General features: G+C 42.8%; 2 protein-coding genes across 7 annotated transcripts in view; one reads left to right on the top strand and one right to left on the bottom strand.

The window, feature by feature from the left end:
- The first annotated feature begins 5110 nt into the window (after window positions 1-5110).
- On the top strand, window positions 5111-17785 carry Rusf1 (RUS family member 1). Its single transcript, XM_015491364.2, has 13 exons — window positions 5111-5458; window positions 5862-5976; window positions 9593-9638; window positions 10736-10768; window positions 10859-10964; window positions 11952-12053; window positions 13933-14003; window positions 14083-14267; window positions 14349-14406; window positions 14838-14908; window positions 15536-15679; window positions 15775-15852; window positions 16333-17785. The coding sequence occupies exons 1-13, from the start codon at window positions 5162-5164 to the stop codon at window positions 16428-16430; spliced, it is 1404 nt and encodes a 467-aa protein (XP_015346850.1). The 5' UTR covers window positions 5111-5161; the 3' UTR covers window positions 16431-17785.
- Window positions 16496-17887, bottom strand: part of Slc5a2 (solute carrier family 5 member 2) — a 28286-nt gene continuing 26894 nt past the window's right edge. For all 6 annotated transcript variants that reach the window (XM_048789847.1, XM_048789848.1, XM_048789850.1 and 3 more), the window contains 2 exons: window positions 17068-17197; window positions 16496-16981 (listed from right to left, as the gene is read on the bottom strand). In XM_048789847.1, coding sequence (XP_048645804.1) covers window positions 16755-16981; window positions 17068-17197 — 357 coding nt within the window. In that variant the 3' untranslated portion in view covers window positions 16496-16754. The remainder of the gene's footprint in view (window positions 16982-17067; window positions 17198-17887) is intronic.

The following is a 17887-nucleotide window of genomic DNA, read 5'->3' as shown; positions in this document are numbered from 1 at the left end:
ATCCACAATGTGTTATCACTTCATGCCCATTTCAATGACTAAAATTAAAAAGACTGGCTAATGTAATTATCATACATTACTGTTGGGAGTGTAAAATGGTACTACCACTTTGAAAAACAGCATACAGCAAAACCAAGTGCCTTCTGGTATAGTTCATTAATTTCAACACACATATAAATTCACATAATTACTACCATAATAAGATACAGACATTTCCATCACCCCCCAAAAAAACTCCTTTGTGTTACTCTTTTATAGTTACCACCATTCCCATTTGGCAATTTCTTTTAAAAAGTTCAATATACACTTATCACATGACCCAGCAATACCCTCATAGGTATTTTATCCATGATAAACGAATATACATGTCTACAAAATTCTTAAATGCAAATGCAGGTGTTCATAGCACCTTTATTCATCATTGCCCCAAACTGAACACATTCTAAATATTCACAAACCAAAGAATGGATATACAGATTGCAGTTCATTCATGCAATGGAATACTCCTCAGCAATTTTTTTAAAAGAATAGACTAATGTTTGATAATATGATAATATGAATTAATCTCATAAACATGCTGACCAAAGATGACAGCTATAAAACTACATATAGCATACTATAATTCTATTTGTATGCAGTTCTAGAATAGGCACTATTAATCTGTAATGGAAGAAAGCAAATTTGGTTACATGGAGTCAGAATAAAGTGTGAGAATTAAAATGCAGAAGTGGCTGATTGCCCTTTTTACACACACACACACAAACATCTTGATTATGACAAGCAACTTCATATACTTTTAGAAGGAGTATAAATTGGTAAAACTTTTTAAAGGATAATTTTAGAATTCTTTGAATTAAAAGACATATGTGCTTCAACCCAATGATTCTGCTTTGGATTCTACCTTGGACTCTACTTTTACAACACATAGATATGCTTGTACAAGGAATTTGCCATCCCAGTTTGTAAAAATGAAAAGGTAGAAATAATATAAAATTTTATCAATAGAGAGAATCTTGAAAGAAACTATGGCATGATGTGGAGCTATTAAAATAAATGAAAGCCAGACAAAGGCACATGCCTGTGATCCCAGTGACTTGGAAGGATAAGGCAGGAGGATTGCAAGTTCAAGACCAGACTCTGGCAAATTATTAAGGCCCTAAGCAACTTAGAGAGACCCTGTCCCAAAATAAAAAGGGCTGGGGATGTGGCTTAGTGATTAAGTGTCCTTGGGGTCAATTCCCCTGTCCCCCCAAAAATAAAAAATAAAACAAAAAAGTGTAGATACATATGTGCTAGTATGAAATATCTTTAAGACAATGTTAAATGAACTATAGTTTGAATAAATTAAACCAGGCCAGGATTACTGGAGTAGGAATTAATTTCAAAACTATTTATGTGTATAATGATAGACTGTTAACTTCTAGAGAGGGACTATTATTGGCTGGGAAAATGGAAAGAGTAATTCTTGCAAGGGAGAATTTGACCTTACCTCTTATTATTATTTGAATTATTTTATAGCAAAAATTTATCTGTTTTTTTAGGGGCTGGGTTTGTGGCTCAGTGGTAGAGCACTTGCTTAGCATGTGTGAGGCATTGGGTTCAATCCTCAGCAGCACATATAAATAAATTAATAAAACAAAGGTCCATCAACATCTAAAAAAATCTTTTAATTTTTTTAAAATTCTTAAAAGTAATGTAAAACAAGAAAGTAAAAGAGGGTATTTTAAAAATTGTTCATTTCAGGTTTGAATACTGCTTCATTTCCTAGCAGATTAATAGCTGTTCACTAAATATTTGTTGAATGAATAAATGAATAATTTTGCCACTTTTCAGCTCTGTGATGTTGATGAATTCACTTTAAATATATGTGTCAGATTTTATTCTGTGAAGGAAGAATAAAATAATAATATGTCTATCTTATAAGAATTATTGGAAAAAAATTCATTCATTCCACAAGTAGATATTTGGCATCTACCTTGTGCCAGGCACTGATATGAAGCAACAAAATATATTGACACCAAAGATAAAGTTCCTGTCTTCTTGAAGCTTACATCTAGGGGACTTGAAGGAATGAATTATAAGGGGCAAACTGTGAGAGGCCCAAACTACAAAGCTTTCTGGGCCATCAAAAGAAGTTTGGGTTTATTTTCAAATGTGAAGAAAAGTCATTGAAGAGCTTCAATACTGAAATCTCCTTCTATAAAAATAATGGAAAGCCACTGAAAGATTTTAAGCAAGGGAATTATAAGTTATGAGGTCTTTGGAATATATATATATATATATATATATATGCAGGAGAAGAATTGGAGAGATCAATGAGGGTAAAACCAATAATATGAGGAGTTTGGGCTATTCTGCCCAGTGCATAATATACTACTTGGTGCCAGGATTTAGGGGCAGGCTACCAAAAGGTAAAGGAAGTGAAATTATTTATTTTTCAAGTCACTGATCTGCACCCTTGGGTCAGGGGAGGTGTATGATGGGTCCTTGTCCTCAAAGACTTAAAGTCCACCTGGGACATGACAGAGATACCTAATAAAAAGAAATACAAAGTGGCTCAAGGCAGCATTTTAAGGGCCAAACATGTATTACAATTAATAAGGACTGCCATGGTCTCTGAGCAGGGATAGGTCAATGTGACATTGGTAGTCAGTAAAGCTGCAGAAGGCCTATAAATAATGCGACCATATCAGTTAACCCAGGACAGCTCCACTTTAGACCTGTTATACCAACATAATTACTAATAGTGATTCTTTCATGACACTCTCAAAAGTCCTGGTTTAGACAATAAATTATACAATGAAACTAATTATGAGTGTCACTTGACCTGCCTCACATGAAGCTAAGGGCCTCACATTGAAACACTTAAATAATGGCTAATGCTTAAATAGTATGTACTATGTGCCATGTACAGTTCAAGAGCTTTACACATGTGACTCACTTAACCCTCATCTTAACCATATGTTGTAAGCACTAATATTGTTCCCATGTTTCAGATGAAGAAACTAAAGAGCAGAAAATTAGTAACTTGTCTAAGATCTCACAGGTACAACCATAGTGGAACAGAACCTGGATTCAAGGTAAGGCCTTTGGATGGAATTCATTCATAGAAGTTGGTCTCAGAGTTAGGTACACTCACAGAAATTAACATTTTAAAAATTAATGAAGCATTTATAACCTTTCAATTTTTCACCAGGAAACTCAATTTTTAAAAAATTAAGTACTTGGGTTTATCTCAGCCTCAGAGAGACTCTATGTAGGTGTTAGATAAGGTGAGATGTGGTAGAAAGGTTTCCATGAGAAGGTGGTAATTTGGGAGAACCAGAAGTTTTAGGGAGAGAATTTTCAACTGGGACCAAACTGGATTGAGGGGAGTCCAAGAATGTCAGGTTAAGGAACCAGGATATTTTATTTTCTGACTTAAAACAAAGAGAATGCTCCTGGCAAATTTCTACTTCGTGGAGAAGACACTGCATTCGAAGATAGAAAAGGGAGCATATAATATGAGTTGGAAGGGAAAGAAATATTCTGTCTTTGGACTCTCCTCCCAATTTCATGGACCTTCTCCCCAAATGAACACACAAAAACTTCCTGTTTATCTTGTTATCTGACACTATTGTTGCAATCCCTTGATATTTTTCATCCCTTCAACTCCTTAGGAGGCTTTCAGAAATAATATTCTCCTAGTCTTAGGGATGTCTGAAGGGCAGAGAATTTCTAGTCAAGTCTAGGTGTTACTGAAGCAAATTCATCTACTCACTTGAAAAGTCCCTCTAAAAGACTAATGACTTGAAGACAAATTATTGGGGGCAATGAAAGAGATTTATTTGGAAATCCAGCAAACCCAAGTGAATGGGAGGCTATCTCTAACCAAGACCATCTTAAGGAACTCAAGTATGCAAAGAGGCTTTCTAGGGAAGAAAAGCAAGGCAAGGGGAGCATTGTTCAAGAAAGAACTGATGACTAAAGACTTCTAGGTGCTGCTCCAGTGGCCTGGAACCCAACATTATCTTAGTTACTCTTACCTTGGTGTCTTAAGTCTCAAAGACAAAGAGAAAGATTAGGTAAATTTAGATAAAATCAATCTTGTATTATTGTTCCAGAAAAAACATTTCTTAAATGATTAATATGTCAACATGCAGAGTTGAGCAGAAACATTCTAATCCAAAAGTTAAGGTAGCAAGGAGATACACAGTATGAAGGCAGAGAAGCCAAGGCTTTTCATCCTATTTTAGTTGCCAATCAGATATCTGCAGGCCTAAGTGAAGAGTCAGTGCCTTCAGCAAAAGCAGCCTTCAAGTCTCTGAAGAATAACCTAGGTAGAACTGTTATCATCATAACCAACAGGTCTAAAAGTGTTATCTACAGCAAAGTTAGTGGGAGACTAATTATATATTGCTCAGCTACTGTGACCTCCAAAATTTTTTATTTTTAAGGACAACTAAAAGCAAGTAAAGCTAAAGGGCTTATTTAGGTTTTCCCTGAGTTACACAGGGACACCAGAAGAGGGTAGGGCAACTGGGTGGCTCAATAGGGCCTCAGGGATCATCTTGTGAAATTTCTTCTCTTCATGCATTCATTCATTCATTCATAAGTATCTTTTAGCATCTACTGTGAGTTGGGTAGAACTGACAACAAAAGAGAGAGACAGAGACAGAGACAGAGAGACAGAGAGAATATTGTCTTTACCCTCACAGCAAAGGAGATCAATTGGAAGGGATTTGAATCTGAAGCCTGTACATCCTTCAAGATGCAGAGAGAGAGAGACACTGATTAACCCAAAGCCACACAGCTAAAAATTGTGCAGCCCCACAAAGTCTAACGATTAAAACCGTTTCCCTAGAGATGACTTGTTTCCTTTTCCCCAAAAGTGAAAGTTCAGGTCACAAGGAATTAAAATGTCTTTCAGGGCCAAAAGCCCCCATTGCTTCTGTGTCCAAATACAATTTGCTACCTCGCCCCCGACACCCACCCACCCCACCCCACCCCACCCCGCCCAAAAAAAAAAAATATTTCCGGATCAATCCTGCAGTATTCAAGTAGGGTTGCAGAAGCCCGCTGCCAATTAGCGAAAGAATGTTGCCCCTCCGCAGCCGCCGTAGCCGAGCCGGAAGTGTAGCGTGGCCTGTCTTCTAGCAGGATTCCGACAAAGAGGGTAGAGATGGCTGACGTGGCGAGTCTTGAAACCCCACTGTGCTCGGAACAGTTTGGCTCCGGAGCTGCACGGGGCTGCCGCGCCGCCCCTGACGGCAGCCTGCAATGGGAAGCGGAGGAAAGGCGCTGGTGGAGATTCCCCGCCTTGGCGGTGAAACCCAGAGGACGAGAAGGGGACGGAGAGGGGTCTCCTGGGGCCGCTTTACTCCCTCTGTCGGGTCTGCAGGCAGTTTTCCTGCCTCAAGGCTTCCCCGATAGCGTCAGCCCCGATTATCTGCCTTACCAGATATGGGACTCCGTGCAGGTCAGCCCAGCCGTCCGGGGCAGATGTAGGCATATGACTGGAGGTTAGGGAACGGAGCAGGCCACCTCCCTGCTCGTTTATAAACAGGAGACTGGCCCAGCCTTGGCGCACACCTGTAATCCCAGCAGCTGTGGACGCTGAGGCTAGAGGATCACAAGTTGAAGCCAGCCTAAGCAACTTAGCGAGCCCATGTCTCTAAATAAAATATAAAAAAGGACTGAGGATGTGACTCATTGGTTAAGCCTGGGTTCAATCCCTGTTCCAATAAATAAATAAACGCGAGACTGGATCCCAGAGCGTAACTATGACATGTACTAGGCCATACACCAAGAAGAATTGATAATAGAACGTAGACCGCCTTACTCCTGCGACCACTTATCACACCCCTTTTTTTCTTCCTCAGGCCTTTGCTTCCAGCCTGTCCGGCTCCCTGGCCACGCATGCAGTCTTGTTGGGCATAGGTGTGGGGAACGCAAAAGCCTCTGTTTCAGCTGCCACGGCCACCTGGCTTGTGAAAGGTGAGCAGGACCCCTGGAGCCTCACCTGTTGCTCTCAGCCATGCCTTTTCTTTGGCCTCCTTTTCCTCCACTGCAAAACCCAGCCCTGCTTTCCCACTTGATCGTGTTTGGACCTCCAGCTCTGGGCTCTGACATGTGTATGCTGCAGGTAGCATACAAAAGCCAAGTATCCCCAGTGCTTAGAACAGCGTTTTATACCTTCATCCCTTACACCAGCCCGGCCCCTGCACTAGTTGCCCATACAAACTGCAGAGTCCCTAAATCATTTGGATCCCAAATCCCCAAATTAACTGCCCCCTCCCCTTTACACCAAGTCTCTGTAGAGATTTGCATGAAAATGTAATTTTTTTAATCAAACCAACCACCTAGGATTGATTTTTTTTAATGGAAATTGGTTAGTTCGTGGGGGGAGAAGGATGTAGTTGGTCCTGAGTAAAAGAAGGTTCTGGAAAGGATAAATGGTATCCTGTATCCTCTAAGATACTAGATGCTGCTGTAGGTGGTAACTATAGTGACCATCTGCTGAGTGTGTACAATTTTTTTTAAAAATCACTGAGGGGGAAAAAAAGATATAGTTTGGTACTGTGTAACCTACAAAGTGAAGTATAGAATAAAAGGGAAACTACCACTCATTCTTCAGGAGTACACATTGGCCACTGTCCTTTGTCCCTCACCTCTATTCCTAATGGATGTTTAAATCAAATCTAAGGGGAAGTGCATTCTCTTCTAGCTTCTGTCTGACCACACCTCTGGTGAGCCTTTCTATATCTTTTGGAGAATCAGGAGGCTTCTGCTAATATCTTATTAATAAGGCTGAGCAAACTGTCCAGATAAGAGTCACCTCTGAAAAACTTTCTCTGATAGTGCATGCTAGTGGAGAGGTGATGGTAATCTGGCTTGTTGTCCTGATTGTCTCTTTGTTTAATGAAAACAGTAAGCTAACAGTGCTTACTGTCAGTCTGTGTATGCTGATTCAGTTTTCACAGTAGCTCTGACATAGATATAGCCATTATCCCCATTTTATAGATGAGAAACTCATTGCTCACATCCAATTTAAGTGGAGTTAAATACTTAGGTTCAAGTGGTAGGGCATGGACTTGAACCTAAATGATTTACCTCCAGAGTCTATTTTCATGTTACCATATCCTGTTGAATTTGAATCTTTTCCAATACTCTCCTGTTGGCTAAGTTTTTGGAAAGCAGTTGGAATTTGGGTCAGTAGTTGATTTTTTTTTAATATGTCATTTCTTAGCACCCCAGTCTCATCCCCTGGTATGTTGCCTATGTATGTCTTCAACTCAGATAAGTTATTAAGAAAAAATAAGACAATTTGAAGGTATGAAAAAAATATCCACTTATTTTACAATCAGTTTTCATGTTAAAAGAAGCCCTCTTAATTAGGATTTTACAAGCTTGTTTCCATCAAACATAAGAAATTTGTATGCAGAGGATCATATAAGAAACTCCCTTGTAATTTTTTGATGTGAACATTTTCAGCTACAGACCTCATGCAATGAGGTTAATTGTTACAATTAGTAATAGTACTACTACTAGAAGCTAATACTTTGACAGCCTACTGCAAGCCAGGTGTTTTGCCCACGTACATGTAAATGTGTCTTAATCCCTGCAGCAGCCTTGGATACCATTATTCATTTTTCAGGTTGGAGAAACTGAGGCACATAAAAGTTAAGTAACTTGTCTAAGTTCACTTAGGGCCAGGATTTGGATCCAGGCTGACTGACGCCTGTGTTCCACTCTTCACTATCACACTGTGCCAGTTAGTATTTTAGAGTAGAGTTAAATATAGTTTGCAGACAGCTGATTCCTACTAGACTCAGACGTTTCTAGATTTTACAGCTCTGCTAATTGTGAGATGAGGAAGAATAGGTGGGAATTAAGTTTCCTTTTCTGGTGGACAATATTGACTTTCACATATTAAGGGAGGTATTATTATATTATTAATGCATCCTTATGCCAACCTGCAGGTGCTGATGGGTGCCCTGCAAACTGCCTCAAAGAAAGTGTAGGCTCCCTTTGTGTTAAGTGGCTGAGGAAGATAATACACAATTTGTTGACTGTATAGTCAAAGGAAAGATAAATGGAGTCTGGCCCAGTGGGCTCCCCTCCCTCTCAACCAATAAAAGTGATTTTGCCATTTTTTAAGTCACTAAGTTGATCCAGTATAAGAATTTAAATGGAACAATGAGAATTTTATTTAGAATGTAATGTACTTCAGGGAAGAGGATAAGGTGAGTGACAGAAAAGAGGAAGCCTATAAAGCCATCTTGATGGGTATTACTTCCAGGGTCAGAAAGGGGACAGAAATGAAGTAGAACAGGCTGGATGGGAATGGGTTATATACATGCATCCTCTGAATGAGGTAGCTACTGCTCAGCCCCAGCTGATTGTGATAGTAAGGGAAGTAAGACCTCAAAGTCTTCCAGAAAATAAGTCATGTCCTCAAAGTCTTCCAGAAAAGCTAGAAATTCAATTTTTCTTATAAAGATATCCCAATTTTGTTCATGAGTCTTCTCTGAACTTCAGTGGCTTTGTCTGTGAAAGAGAATGATCCTTCCCAAGTTTATAGGATGAGTGAAAATTGATAGGTGTAGGTATGTCAGGTGTCCACCAGAGTGCTTAACAGTCTCCCTCAAGTCCATAGTTGGTGAAGCATGTCCATTAAAAGACCTCAGTGCCCAAGAACAGAAGTTACTGCACATCTGTTTTCATTGGCAAATGGGGAGGATTGGCCTATGTCACCACCTTTGTATATTTTAGGATGCTCCTAACCTTCATTCCCACAACCTAGTTTCCTTTCTCCCTGGATCCTTCTCTTGAGGGTCTGTCACCTCAAGCTCAAGCAAATTGGAGTTCTCTGCCTATACTACCTGTCCTTTCCAGTGCCCACCATGTGAGTACCTCCCAGTTATCTGGTTCTCAAACATTCCTTCCTTGTGATCCCCTTGCTGGGCTTAATGGGTGCTATCTCAGTATAAGATATGACCTGAATTAAAAATATTTTCTATAAAGAGCCAGGTGATAAATATTTTACCCATTGCAGGGTGTGTAGTCATAGCCACTCAGTTCAATCATTGTGTCACAAAAACAATCACGACAATCCATAAACAGATCTTTTGAAGAGTTTTACCAAATAGATATATATTCCTAAGCACTATGTGGTTTTAGTTTTAAAATTCTCTGAAAAATTGTCTTGTGCTATCTAGGCTTCATGCAAGATTTTAATACTAGTATTCATCTATGTTGATGTGAGGAGTTGGGGTTCATTGTGCATTATTCATATGCCACTGAGTGAACACACCAGAATTTATACATTCTTTTCTCAGTGAGCATTTGCGTATCCCAGTTTCTTGATGTTTTTAACAATGCTGCAAAGAATATTTCTTGTCTGTGTCTTTCAGTGTACATGTGTACATAGTTCTCTTGGGCACTTCTGACCACATCAGACAGCTATGTCTGTTCAGAACTTATCATACTACATGCACCTCCTAAGGACAGTGTGACCCAGGGTGAATTAGCCAGTTCCATGCTAGAGTCTGCCAGGCTCTGCAGCTCCTAAATCTCTTCCTTGTTCCTTACCAATGCCTTTCTCCCCCAGATTCAACTGGCATGCTGGGCCGTATCATCTTTGCCTGGTGGAAGGGGTGAGTTTCTCTTCCTAGGCAGCAGACCTAAAGCAATACTCCCCAGTTGTGGTAGTCATGATAGTAATAATGTCACCTTCAATGATGATTGCAAAGGTCAATGCAATAGTCTGAATGTGCTTAGCACATTGCATGGCACATAATAAGGACTCAACTGTGTCCCATAAGCACTGTATATATTTCTCGAATCCTTATAACAACTTTATAGGGTAGGATTGAATGTGTACATTTTAAAGATGTGAATCATGCCTAGAAGAGGCTTGTTACCTAAGCCATATGATCTGTATTAGTGAAATAGGATTTGAACCCAAAGCATGTACTCTTTCCATGGTATCAACTGGTTTATTGGGCAGAACCCCCGGTCAGGCACATATATTCAGAAGTTCCACTCTGTATTTGCTGTATACCCTACCCAAGAATGCTCTCCCTTTTCCTCCAGGAGATTTCAAATTAAGGTTTGGGACTAATGCTGTAAATTCTGAACTGGACTGAGGGCTGCAGCATTTCCTGCCACTGGGATTTTAGAGAAATGGTATCCAGGTGTTTATGCACAGGCCAGGGACACAAGGACAGAAGAGGTAGCCATCTGTGGTGTCATATAACAGAAATATCCTCTATGTATGTTAGACCCCAGCTCTTTTCTTGGCCTTTCTCCCATCTCCACCCACTGTGGATGTGATCCAAGAGAATTTGTATCAGATATCAGTAACATGCAGAATTATACTGAATTTAGTGTTTACCAGTTTAAAATATATGGACTTTTTTCTGGATATCCTCAATGAAGCAGGAAGGAGAGAGGTGAAGAACCCAGGAACAGCCTCACTCAAAGGATGGCAAAGGTTAGGGGTCAGCCACAAAACAGATTTTTCCCTTGGTAAGTCATGGATTAGTAAGGGGAAAACAGTTGCCTGAAGGTTCTCCCACTTAATGGTCACATTTTAGGCAGCAGTGACAAGATATGAGAACAGATATGTGGCTAGAGGTATGTGTTTTCCCTGAACTCTTTAGATCTTGTCATGGCCTAGGACTCCCCACACTACCCACAGGATGTTTTTTCTCCTTCATTTTAAATTGCAACAACATTTTATTCCCTGCAGGGGCAAACTGGACTGCAACGCAAAGCAGTGGAGGTGAGGAAGGGACTGGGACAGAGAGGAGGAGTTGTCTTCTACTATGAAGGTCTCTTGTCTCTGACTTCTAACCTCTGATCCTTCCACCAGGCTTTTTGCTGACATTCTCAACGATTTAGCCATGTTCCTCGAGATTATGGCTCCCATTTACCCAATCTGTTTCACCATGACCGTCAGCACCAGCAACCTGGCCAAGGTATCCACCTCTAGGGCACCCCTTTGCCCAAGATCCATCTGCCTTGGTAGTGCTCTATGTGGGCTCATCTGGGCCTGTGCTCAAGGTATTTCTAAAAGAATAGAAAGTTAAGATGTTTCTACTCAGACCCAGCCAAGTTTTCTGATCTGTCTCTAGCCAGATAGCCCTACTCAGTCATCAGTCCAAGGCAGTGTTCAGAACCACTGGTGAGGGAGCTCTAAGCTGAGGGAAAGTACTAGTCTTCTGTCAACATTTGGAGACAAGCTTCCTGGCCATTTTCCATTCTTTGAGTAAAATATCTATTGAGGGCTGGGGTTGTGGCTCAGTGGTAGAGTGCTCACCTAGCACACGTGAGGCACTGGGTTCTATCCTCAGCACCACATAAAATAAAATAAAGGTATTGTGTCCACCTACAACTAAAAATATATGCATTAAAAAATCTATTGAACATTTTCTGTGTGTTTGGCATCTAAAAGGGGCTAAATTTATAGTGAATATAAACATAAAGTGAATGAAGGTGATGAGAGGTCAGGGCCTCCAGTGTAGGTTTTGAATTATCCTGAAAGACTAAAGAGGGCTTAACTGGGACAGAAAGAGTTGAAATGTTACAGGCAGGCATAAAGTTGGAAACCAGACTTGTCTTGGTTGCTTAGCAAGATGGAGGATGTAGCCAAAGTAGGAGTTGGAGGTTGGGGAATATCTGAGCCAAGAATGATCTTTAAGCTTCCATCTTGAAGAAGGAAATTGATGTTCCTGGGGCCAGGTTCACAGGGAGATATTGGCAGGCAGGACTTTAGTTTTCTCCTAGAACAGTACAGGAAAGGTGTACCTAGGAAGAGTGCAGGGTGAGAACTGGATACCAGGGCAGCCTTCAGTGCTTTGCTGGGGGGGGGTCACTTCAGGACTTTTTTTCTCAAACTGGTATGAGTCATTTACTTGGTTTACCCACAGAAAGGGTGACCTTCATTCTTTCCTTTCCCCACCCAGTGCATTGTGAGTGTGGCTGGTGGGGCCACTCGAGCTGCACTGACTGTGCACCAGGCTCGGAGAAACAACATGGCCGATGTATCAGCCAAGGATAGCAGCCAGGTAAGCAACCAGGATTGGAGGGCCTGGGGAGGGCAGGGGAGAAGTCAGACCAGAACACAAGTTGGGAGTATGGAGAGAAGTACCTGAGTGCCCCTGGGAAAGGAACAGATGGAAGACACCAAGGAAGTGTTGCCTACTGTGACTGTCAGGATACACACACACACACACACACACACATACACACAGGTCTGAGGACACCACTCTGGTGTCAACAAAGCCAAACTGATCTCAGCCCTTGCCCATTGCCTTTATGACTAAGAGTGAGCCCTCACCCTTGCTTTCTAGGCCATATCCCACTTCGGGAGCTAGATGTTCTGATCACAGGAGGTCCAGCATACAAAGACACTTGGCAAGTCAAAATGTACTCAACATGGGGCTGTTAGGATCACAAACCAGAGACCTCCACTTAGCAGTTTAGCAGGCCCTGACCAATGAAGCCTGGAGAAGGGGGATAGGGACATTCTTAAAACTGAATCCTGTAGGTATTAGATTTTCCCCAAACTCCTGAGCTCAGTGCTCATGTGCATTGTATCATTTAACTCTCAAACACACTCTAAGGTAGATACTATTATTATCCCTGTCTTAACAGATGACAAAAATAAGGCCCAGGGAGGCTCCAGAGATGTGAGGTGGTTTTCTTTGACACTGAAGCAATTTAAGAACTTCTTTTCTATCCAGTCCTACTTTCCTGCCTTCTCCCATATTGTTTTGTTCAATAATACTAACACAAACTAACATGTTTAAAGCACTAATCACATGCCAAGTATTTCTTTTCTAAAAACTCCTTAAATCCTTAGTGTTATTTTGTAGTAAATATTCATTAGGACCATTGTACAGATGAGGAAGTAAAGAATATAGAGTTCTAATCCATGTAAGTGCCCCTAGGCAAGTCCTTTCTCTCAAGAAATGGTTGAACTAGTTCTTCTGTAGGGTCTCTTCCAGTTCTAATTCTACAAGGTTGTAAAAGTGGAAAAAATAAATACTGGGCCCTTCTCTTTAGGATCACCCAGCTTCTTGACCTGGTCTCTCACTGGCTCCCAGCCCTGCCTCATCCCAAGCAATTTTTTTCCAAGGTTCCAGGGCTTCCTCAGTGAGGCAGGAATACACACGGGCAACATGCACCAGGTTGTAGATCCACAGCAGACCCTGCTTTCTGATGATGTTGTTTTGTTGCCACTCCATGTAGCTACTAGAAATGACTATTTTGCCTACAAAAGAGGAGTTTCCTCTGTTCCTGTACTCCAAGGGCCCTGATCCCCCATGCACAGCCTTCATTCCACAGCCCACACCTTACCAGGAAGGCTAGATAAAAAGAGCCCTCCAGCTTCTGCACCCTGTGTGCCAGGATCAACTCTCCCTGGAACTCCAGCTAGTCAGGAATACCAATCCAGACTCCTCCTCCTCCCTCATGATGATTTGGAGTCAGGCAGTCTGGGATCTTTTCACATATTGTATCCTCCATCTGGCCATCAGCATATTCTGATAACGTGAGTTCACAAGGGAAGAGGTTTGGGCCCTTTTGTTCCTTTCCTGCAGTGTGGTTTCCTGACCCTTTTGCAGATTTGTCAGTTATTGCATACCAAGAGATTTGAGAGTCATTTGCCTTTTTAAATGACTATTTAAAAGTAGTTCTTCACACAGCAGGGAGTGCCTAAGTATGGATGACTTGCAAACAAAGAAGACATGTTCCAGGGCAGTTCTAAGGGTATTGAATGTACATGGGCAGAGTAGTAGCTGTCCAAATTCACTCACCAAAAATGTTAGCAATTTATTCAGTACCCCTATCAGAGTAGGAAGGCATGCAGTGAAAGGTACTTAAAACTGGAAGACTGGCCTGGATGGGAGCCTTCCAACTCCTGACACCTCTGCCATTTTCCAGGAGACGCTGGTGAACCTAGCAGGGCTCCTGGTCAGCCTCTTGATGCTTCCTCTGGTGTCAGATTGCCCTAGGTAAGCCAGGAGCAAGACTGGGGAGCAGATGCCCAACTGGGTCTCTACCCCCATTGGCCTTTTCACTCTGTTGCCCCAGCCTCAGCCTTGGATGTTTCTTCCTCCTCACTACTCTCCACATCTATGCCAACTACCGGGCAGTCCGTGCCCTTGTCATAGAGACTTTGAATGAAAGCCGGCTTCAGCTGGTCCTGAAGCACTTCCTTCAGAGGGGAGAGATACTTGACCCCACTTCAGCCAATCAGATGGAGCCATTGTGGACAGGTGACCCAACCCTTTGGTCTCAAAACCAGTGTTTCCCAGCCTCTCCCCATGCCTGGGAATATTAACTCCAGCTTCCTGCAGGTTTCTGGCCATCTCTGTCTCTTTCCCTGGGTGTTCCATTGCACCGCCTGATCTCCAGGTGAGTTGCCCAGATATCCCACTCAATGCTGCTTCTTCCCACAATTCCCAGACATGCTTCTTGTTCAACTTACACATTGCCTCTCCTCACCAGGTTCCACTTTGCTATTCTATGTTTTTTTTCATTTTCACTGAACAGACTTGAGGGTCAGCATGAGATCTAGAGAGCAGCAGGGTATATAATATAGTGTATAAAAGAAATACGGTTTATTGAATGAAGGAAAGCTGGTGGGGAAATGGGTGATTTCATACAGGAAGAAAGGAAGGATGGATCTGGGGTGTATAGGTTATGGCTAAGGAATAGATGGGAAGTGAGTGAAAGACAGATAAAGTATGGACAGTTATGTGAAGGACCCACCCTTAACAGTTTGACCAGATGAGGACTCCTCCCTTCACTTTCCCCTCCCCCTACTGCATTCCTCTCTCCACCAGTGTCTTTGAGCTGCAGCAGCTGGTTGAGGGGCATCAAGAACCCTACCTCCTTTGCTGGAACCAGTCACGAAGTGAGTGTGCCACATTCTCCTAGCCTTAAACCCACCTTCATTACTCCTCTGTGGACAGTTTAGAGATAGCCTGTGTCCTTGAGGGCACCCTAAACTAAAACTTTGATGCATTCAATTTATAACTACATGCCCCTATGAAATTAATTTTATCACTCTGTAAAATGGAGCCATAGTAGTTGCCTTATTACCTTTAGCATTTTTCTGAAAGTCAAATAAGGTGATGACATAAAAACACTTTGTATATTGCCATGCACTCAAATAAGTTTATGATCTTTGCCTCTCCCTGGGGAATCATTCTTCTCTCCCATCCTGAGTCACCTCTTGGAGAAACAAGTCCTCGAGATTGCTGATATGTTGATATGTGTGTTAAAAGGTGTTAATCCTCACTAGCAAAATAAACCCACTTCAATGGGCTGCTGTGAAATTGCATTGTGAATTGAGCATTTCAGTTTGACCATTGGGAAGCAACAGGAGATGTAGTCAGATTGGGAAAGGGTGGGAAGAGAGCCTTCCATATTTGGTTAAGGCCTCTGGAGGAACACAGGTGAAGCATAAGTGGTGTAGGGTTAAGGGCATTTGGGTCAGTGGCCCTTCCCTAATACCCATCTTTCCCCTGGGTCTCTCCAGACCAAGTACAGGTAGTTCTGAGCCAGATGGCAGGCCCTGAGACAATCCTAAGGGCTGCCACACACGGGCTGGTACTTGGAGCCCTTCAAGAAGATGGACCACTTCCTGAAGAGCTGGAAGAGCTAAGAAACCGAGTGCGGGCAGGTAAGCACCTCATGGTCTAGACTACTGATGACTCAGAGAGGGGTGGAACATCTGTCCTGGTAAGGTATGAGAGCTGGTTCTGCATCCCACCCCAGGTGCTGAGAAAGATAACTGGGTCATCATCAGAGAGACACATCAAGTGTTGAACAAGCTGTTCCCAAAGTTCTTGAAAGGTAACATTGACCCTGTGGCTTCTTAGACCCTAAAGCCCTCTCCTGTGGTGCTTGCCTATCCTTACCCCATGCTTTTTACCTGGGACATAAAAGACCTGACTTCTCTCTGTAATCTTAAGTCTGGGAATCAGTTTCCCTATCGATAAGATAAGATAAGGAAATTAGGATGAGGCTGTGTTGATGTTGAATGTCTGTGTAATCCCAGTTGGAATTTAGGAAACGGGAGAGAAGAGGGCTCACCTTTACTTATGATGTCCTTTTATCCAGTACTTACTCCATCCTGCCCCTTTTCCATGTGCTGTCTCTGAATTCTGCTGCAACCAGATAAGGTTTCAGCCTCATTTCAACCTCCCCCAGTAGAGGAGCCCAAGTAGTACATAGAGTCTGCATCTGGCCTGTGCCTCTCCTTACCCATCTTCTAAGGGTCAGCCCAGATTCTCCTCCCACCATTTGTAGCCTCATCCTGTGACCTTTCCCCAGGATTACAGACAGCTGGCTGGAAGACTGAGAAGCACCAGCTAGAGGTGGATGAGTGGAGGGCCACGTGGCTCCTGTCTCCAGAAAAGAAGGTCTTGTGAGCAGTCCAGATGAAGGCCCAGGGCCCAGGACAGGAGCGTGGAGCAAGAACACTTAGACCACAACAGAACATAGAAAAAGCAACTTTATTTTTGCTTTAGGTGAATTGCTATGGCAGGTTGGCCAAGGCCTCATAGGAAGTGACTGCCAATCAGATGGACTGGACCCCAGGCAGAGATAAGTCAGGAAGAACGAAGACCTTCCCATTCTACTTTTGCCCCTTCTCCTCTCCCTTCCCTGGGAACTACTATAGGTTCTCCATCCCCAATTATTGTGAGGATGAGCCCTACCCTAGTTATGGCTCATGGTATCCAACACATTTGATGTTATGCATAAAAACCCCAGAAGAATGTGGCCACAGTCATCATAAGAAGGGCATTGAGGTTGACTACACGAGCCCAACTTGGGTCCTCACTGATATCCTCCAGCTGCCTGGCTGCTGCAGCCACCTCCTCCTGGGTAGGGGGTGGAGGACCACCTGCACGACCCCTACTCATTCCACAGAACCAGAGCAGGCACTGGCGGAATAAACCTGGTGCCACGGACTGAGGTTCTAAGAGAAATTGAGGTACTACAGTTAGTTTGAAGGAAATTCGCCCCCCAAGTTCCCAGGGCCCACCTCCCTAGGCAATTCCTTACCCTCCATCTCCACTGCATGCTCTGGATACCCATTCTGTACAGGGGGAGAGGTTGGACCTTCTAGCTCATCAGCATCCAGGTCCTCTCGTTCCTCCTTGCTGTGCCGGAGACTGAAAACCAGGCGATGGAGCTGGGAAGGGGTGGGAACAGAGACCAAGTGGGAGTTTCATTCTCCCACTTCTGTCCCTAAGGCCTCTTGCCTACAGTGGCATACCAGCCTTGTCACTGCCCTCCCTCACATATCCTTGTCCAGTCTACATATCTAACCCAGGCTTAGCTCACTCAAACCCTAAGCTGCTCAGCTAGGTACTTAAAACCATTGACCTTGCTCACCCCCTGCTTCTACACGCCAAGTCTCCTGTACCCACCCAGAACTGTAGTACTATAGACTGGTCTTATAGTTCTGTTCACAGTGTTCCTTTCCTATGGGCATTTGCTCACAGTTTTCCTGCTGCTAGGAAACTTTCCCGTCCTTGCAGGCCCAGCCCTTTTGTCTTGCCTGCCTCAATCAGCCCTGCTCTGGAGTACCTGCCTTGGTTCAGCATAAGACCAAACTCTTACAAGATGATACTCTGTCCCTCTCAGCTACTAGTTGTATTCTGCATTTGAGTTCCAAAGGCCATACCCAGAATTGGCTTTGGGAAACTTTAATTGCCAACCCTCCAAAATGTTCAGCTCACCCTCCCCCCATTACTTCAAATAAATATCATTTAAATAATAATGTGCTTGCTCTATAAATGCAACTTCAAACTGGTCTCCCAGCCAGCTCCTGCTAATCCTTAGCATAGAAATTCAGGTCCTCCCCCACTGGGTATTTCTT

Source organism: Marmota marmota, unplaced genomic scaffold, assembly GCF_001458135.2.
Source record: "Marmota marmota marmota unplaced genomic scaffold, marMar, whole genome shotgun sequence".
Taxonomy (NCBI): Eukaryota; Metazoa; Chordata; class Mammalia; order Rodentia; family Sciuridae; genus Marmota; species Marmota marmota.
The sequence above is the reverse complement of the archived record's forward strand: the minus strand, read 5'-3'. Positions and strand labels throughout refer to the sequence as shown.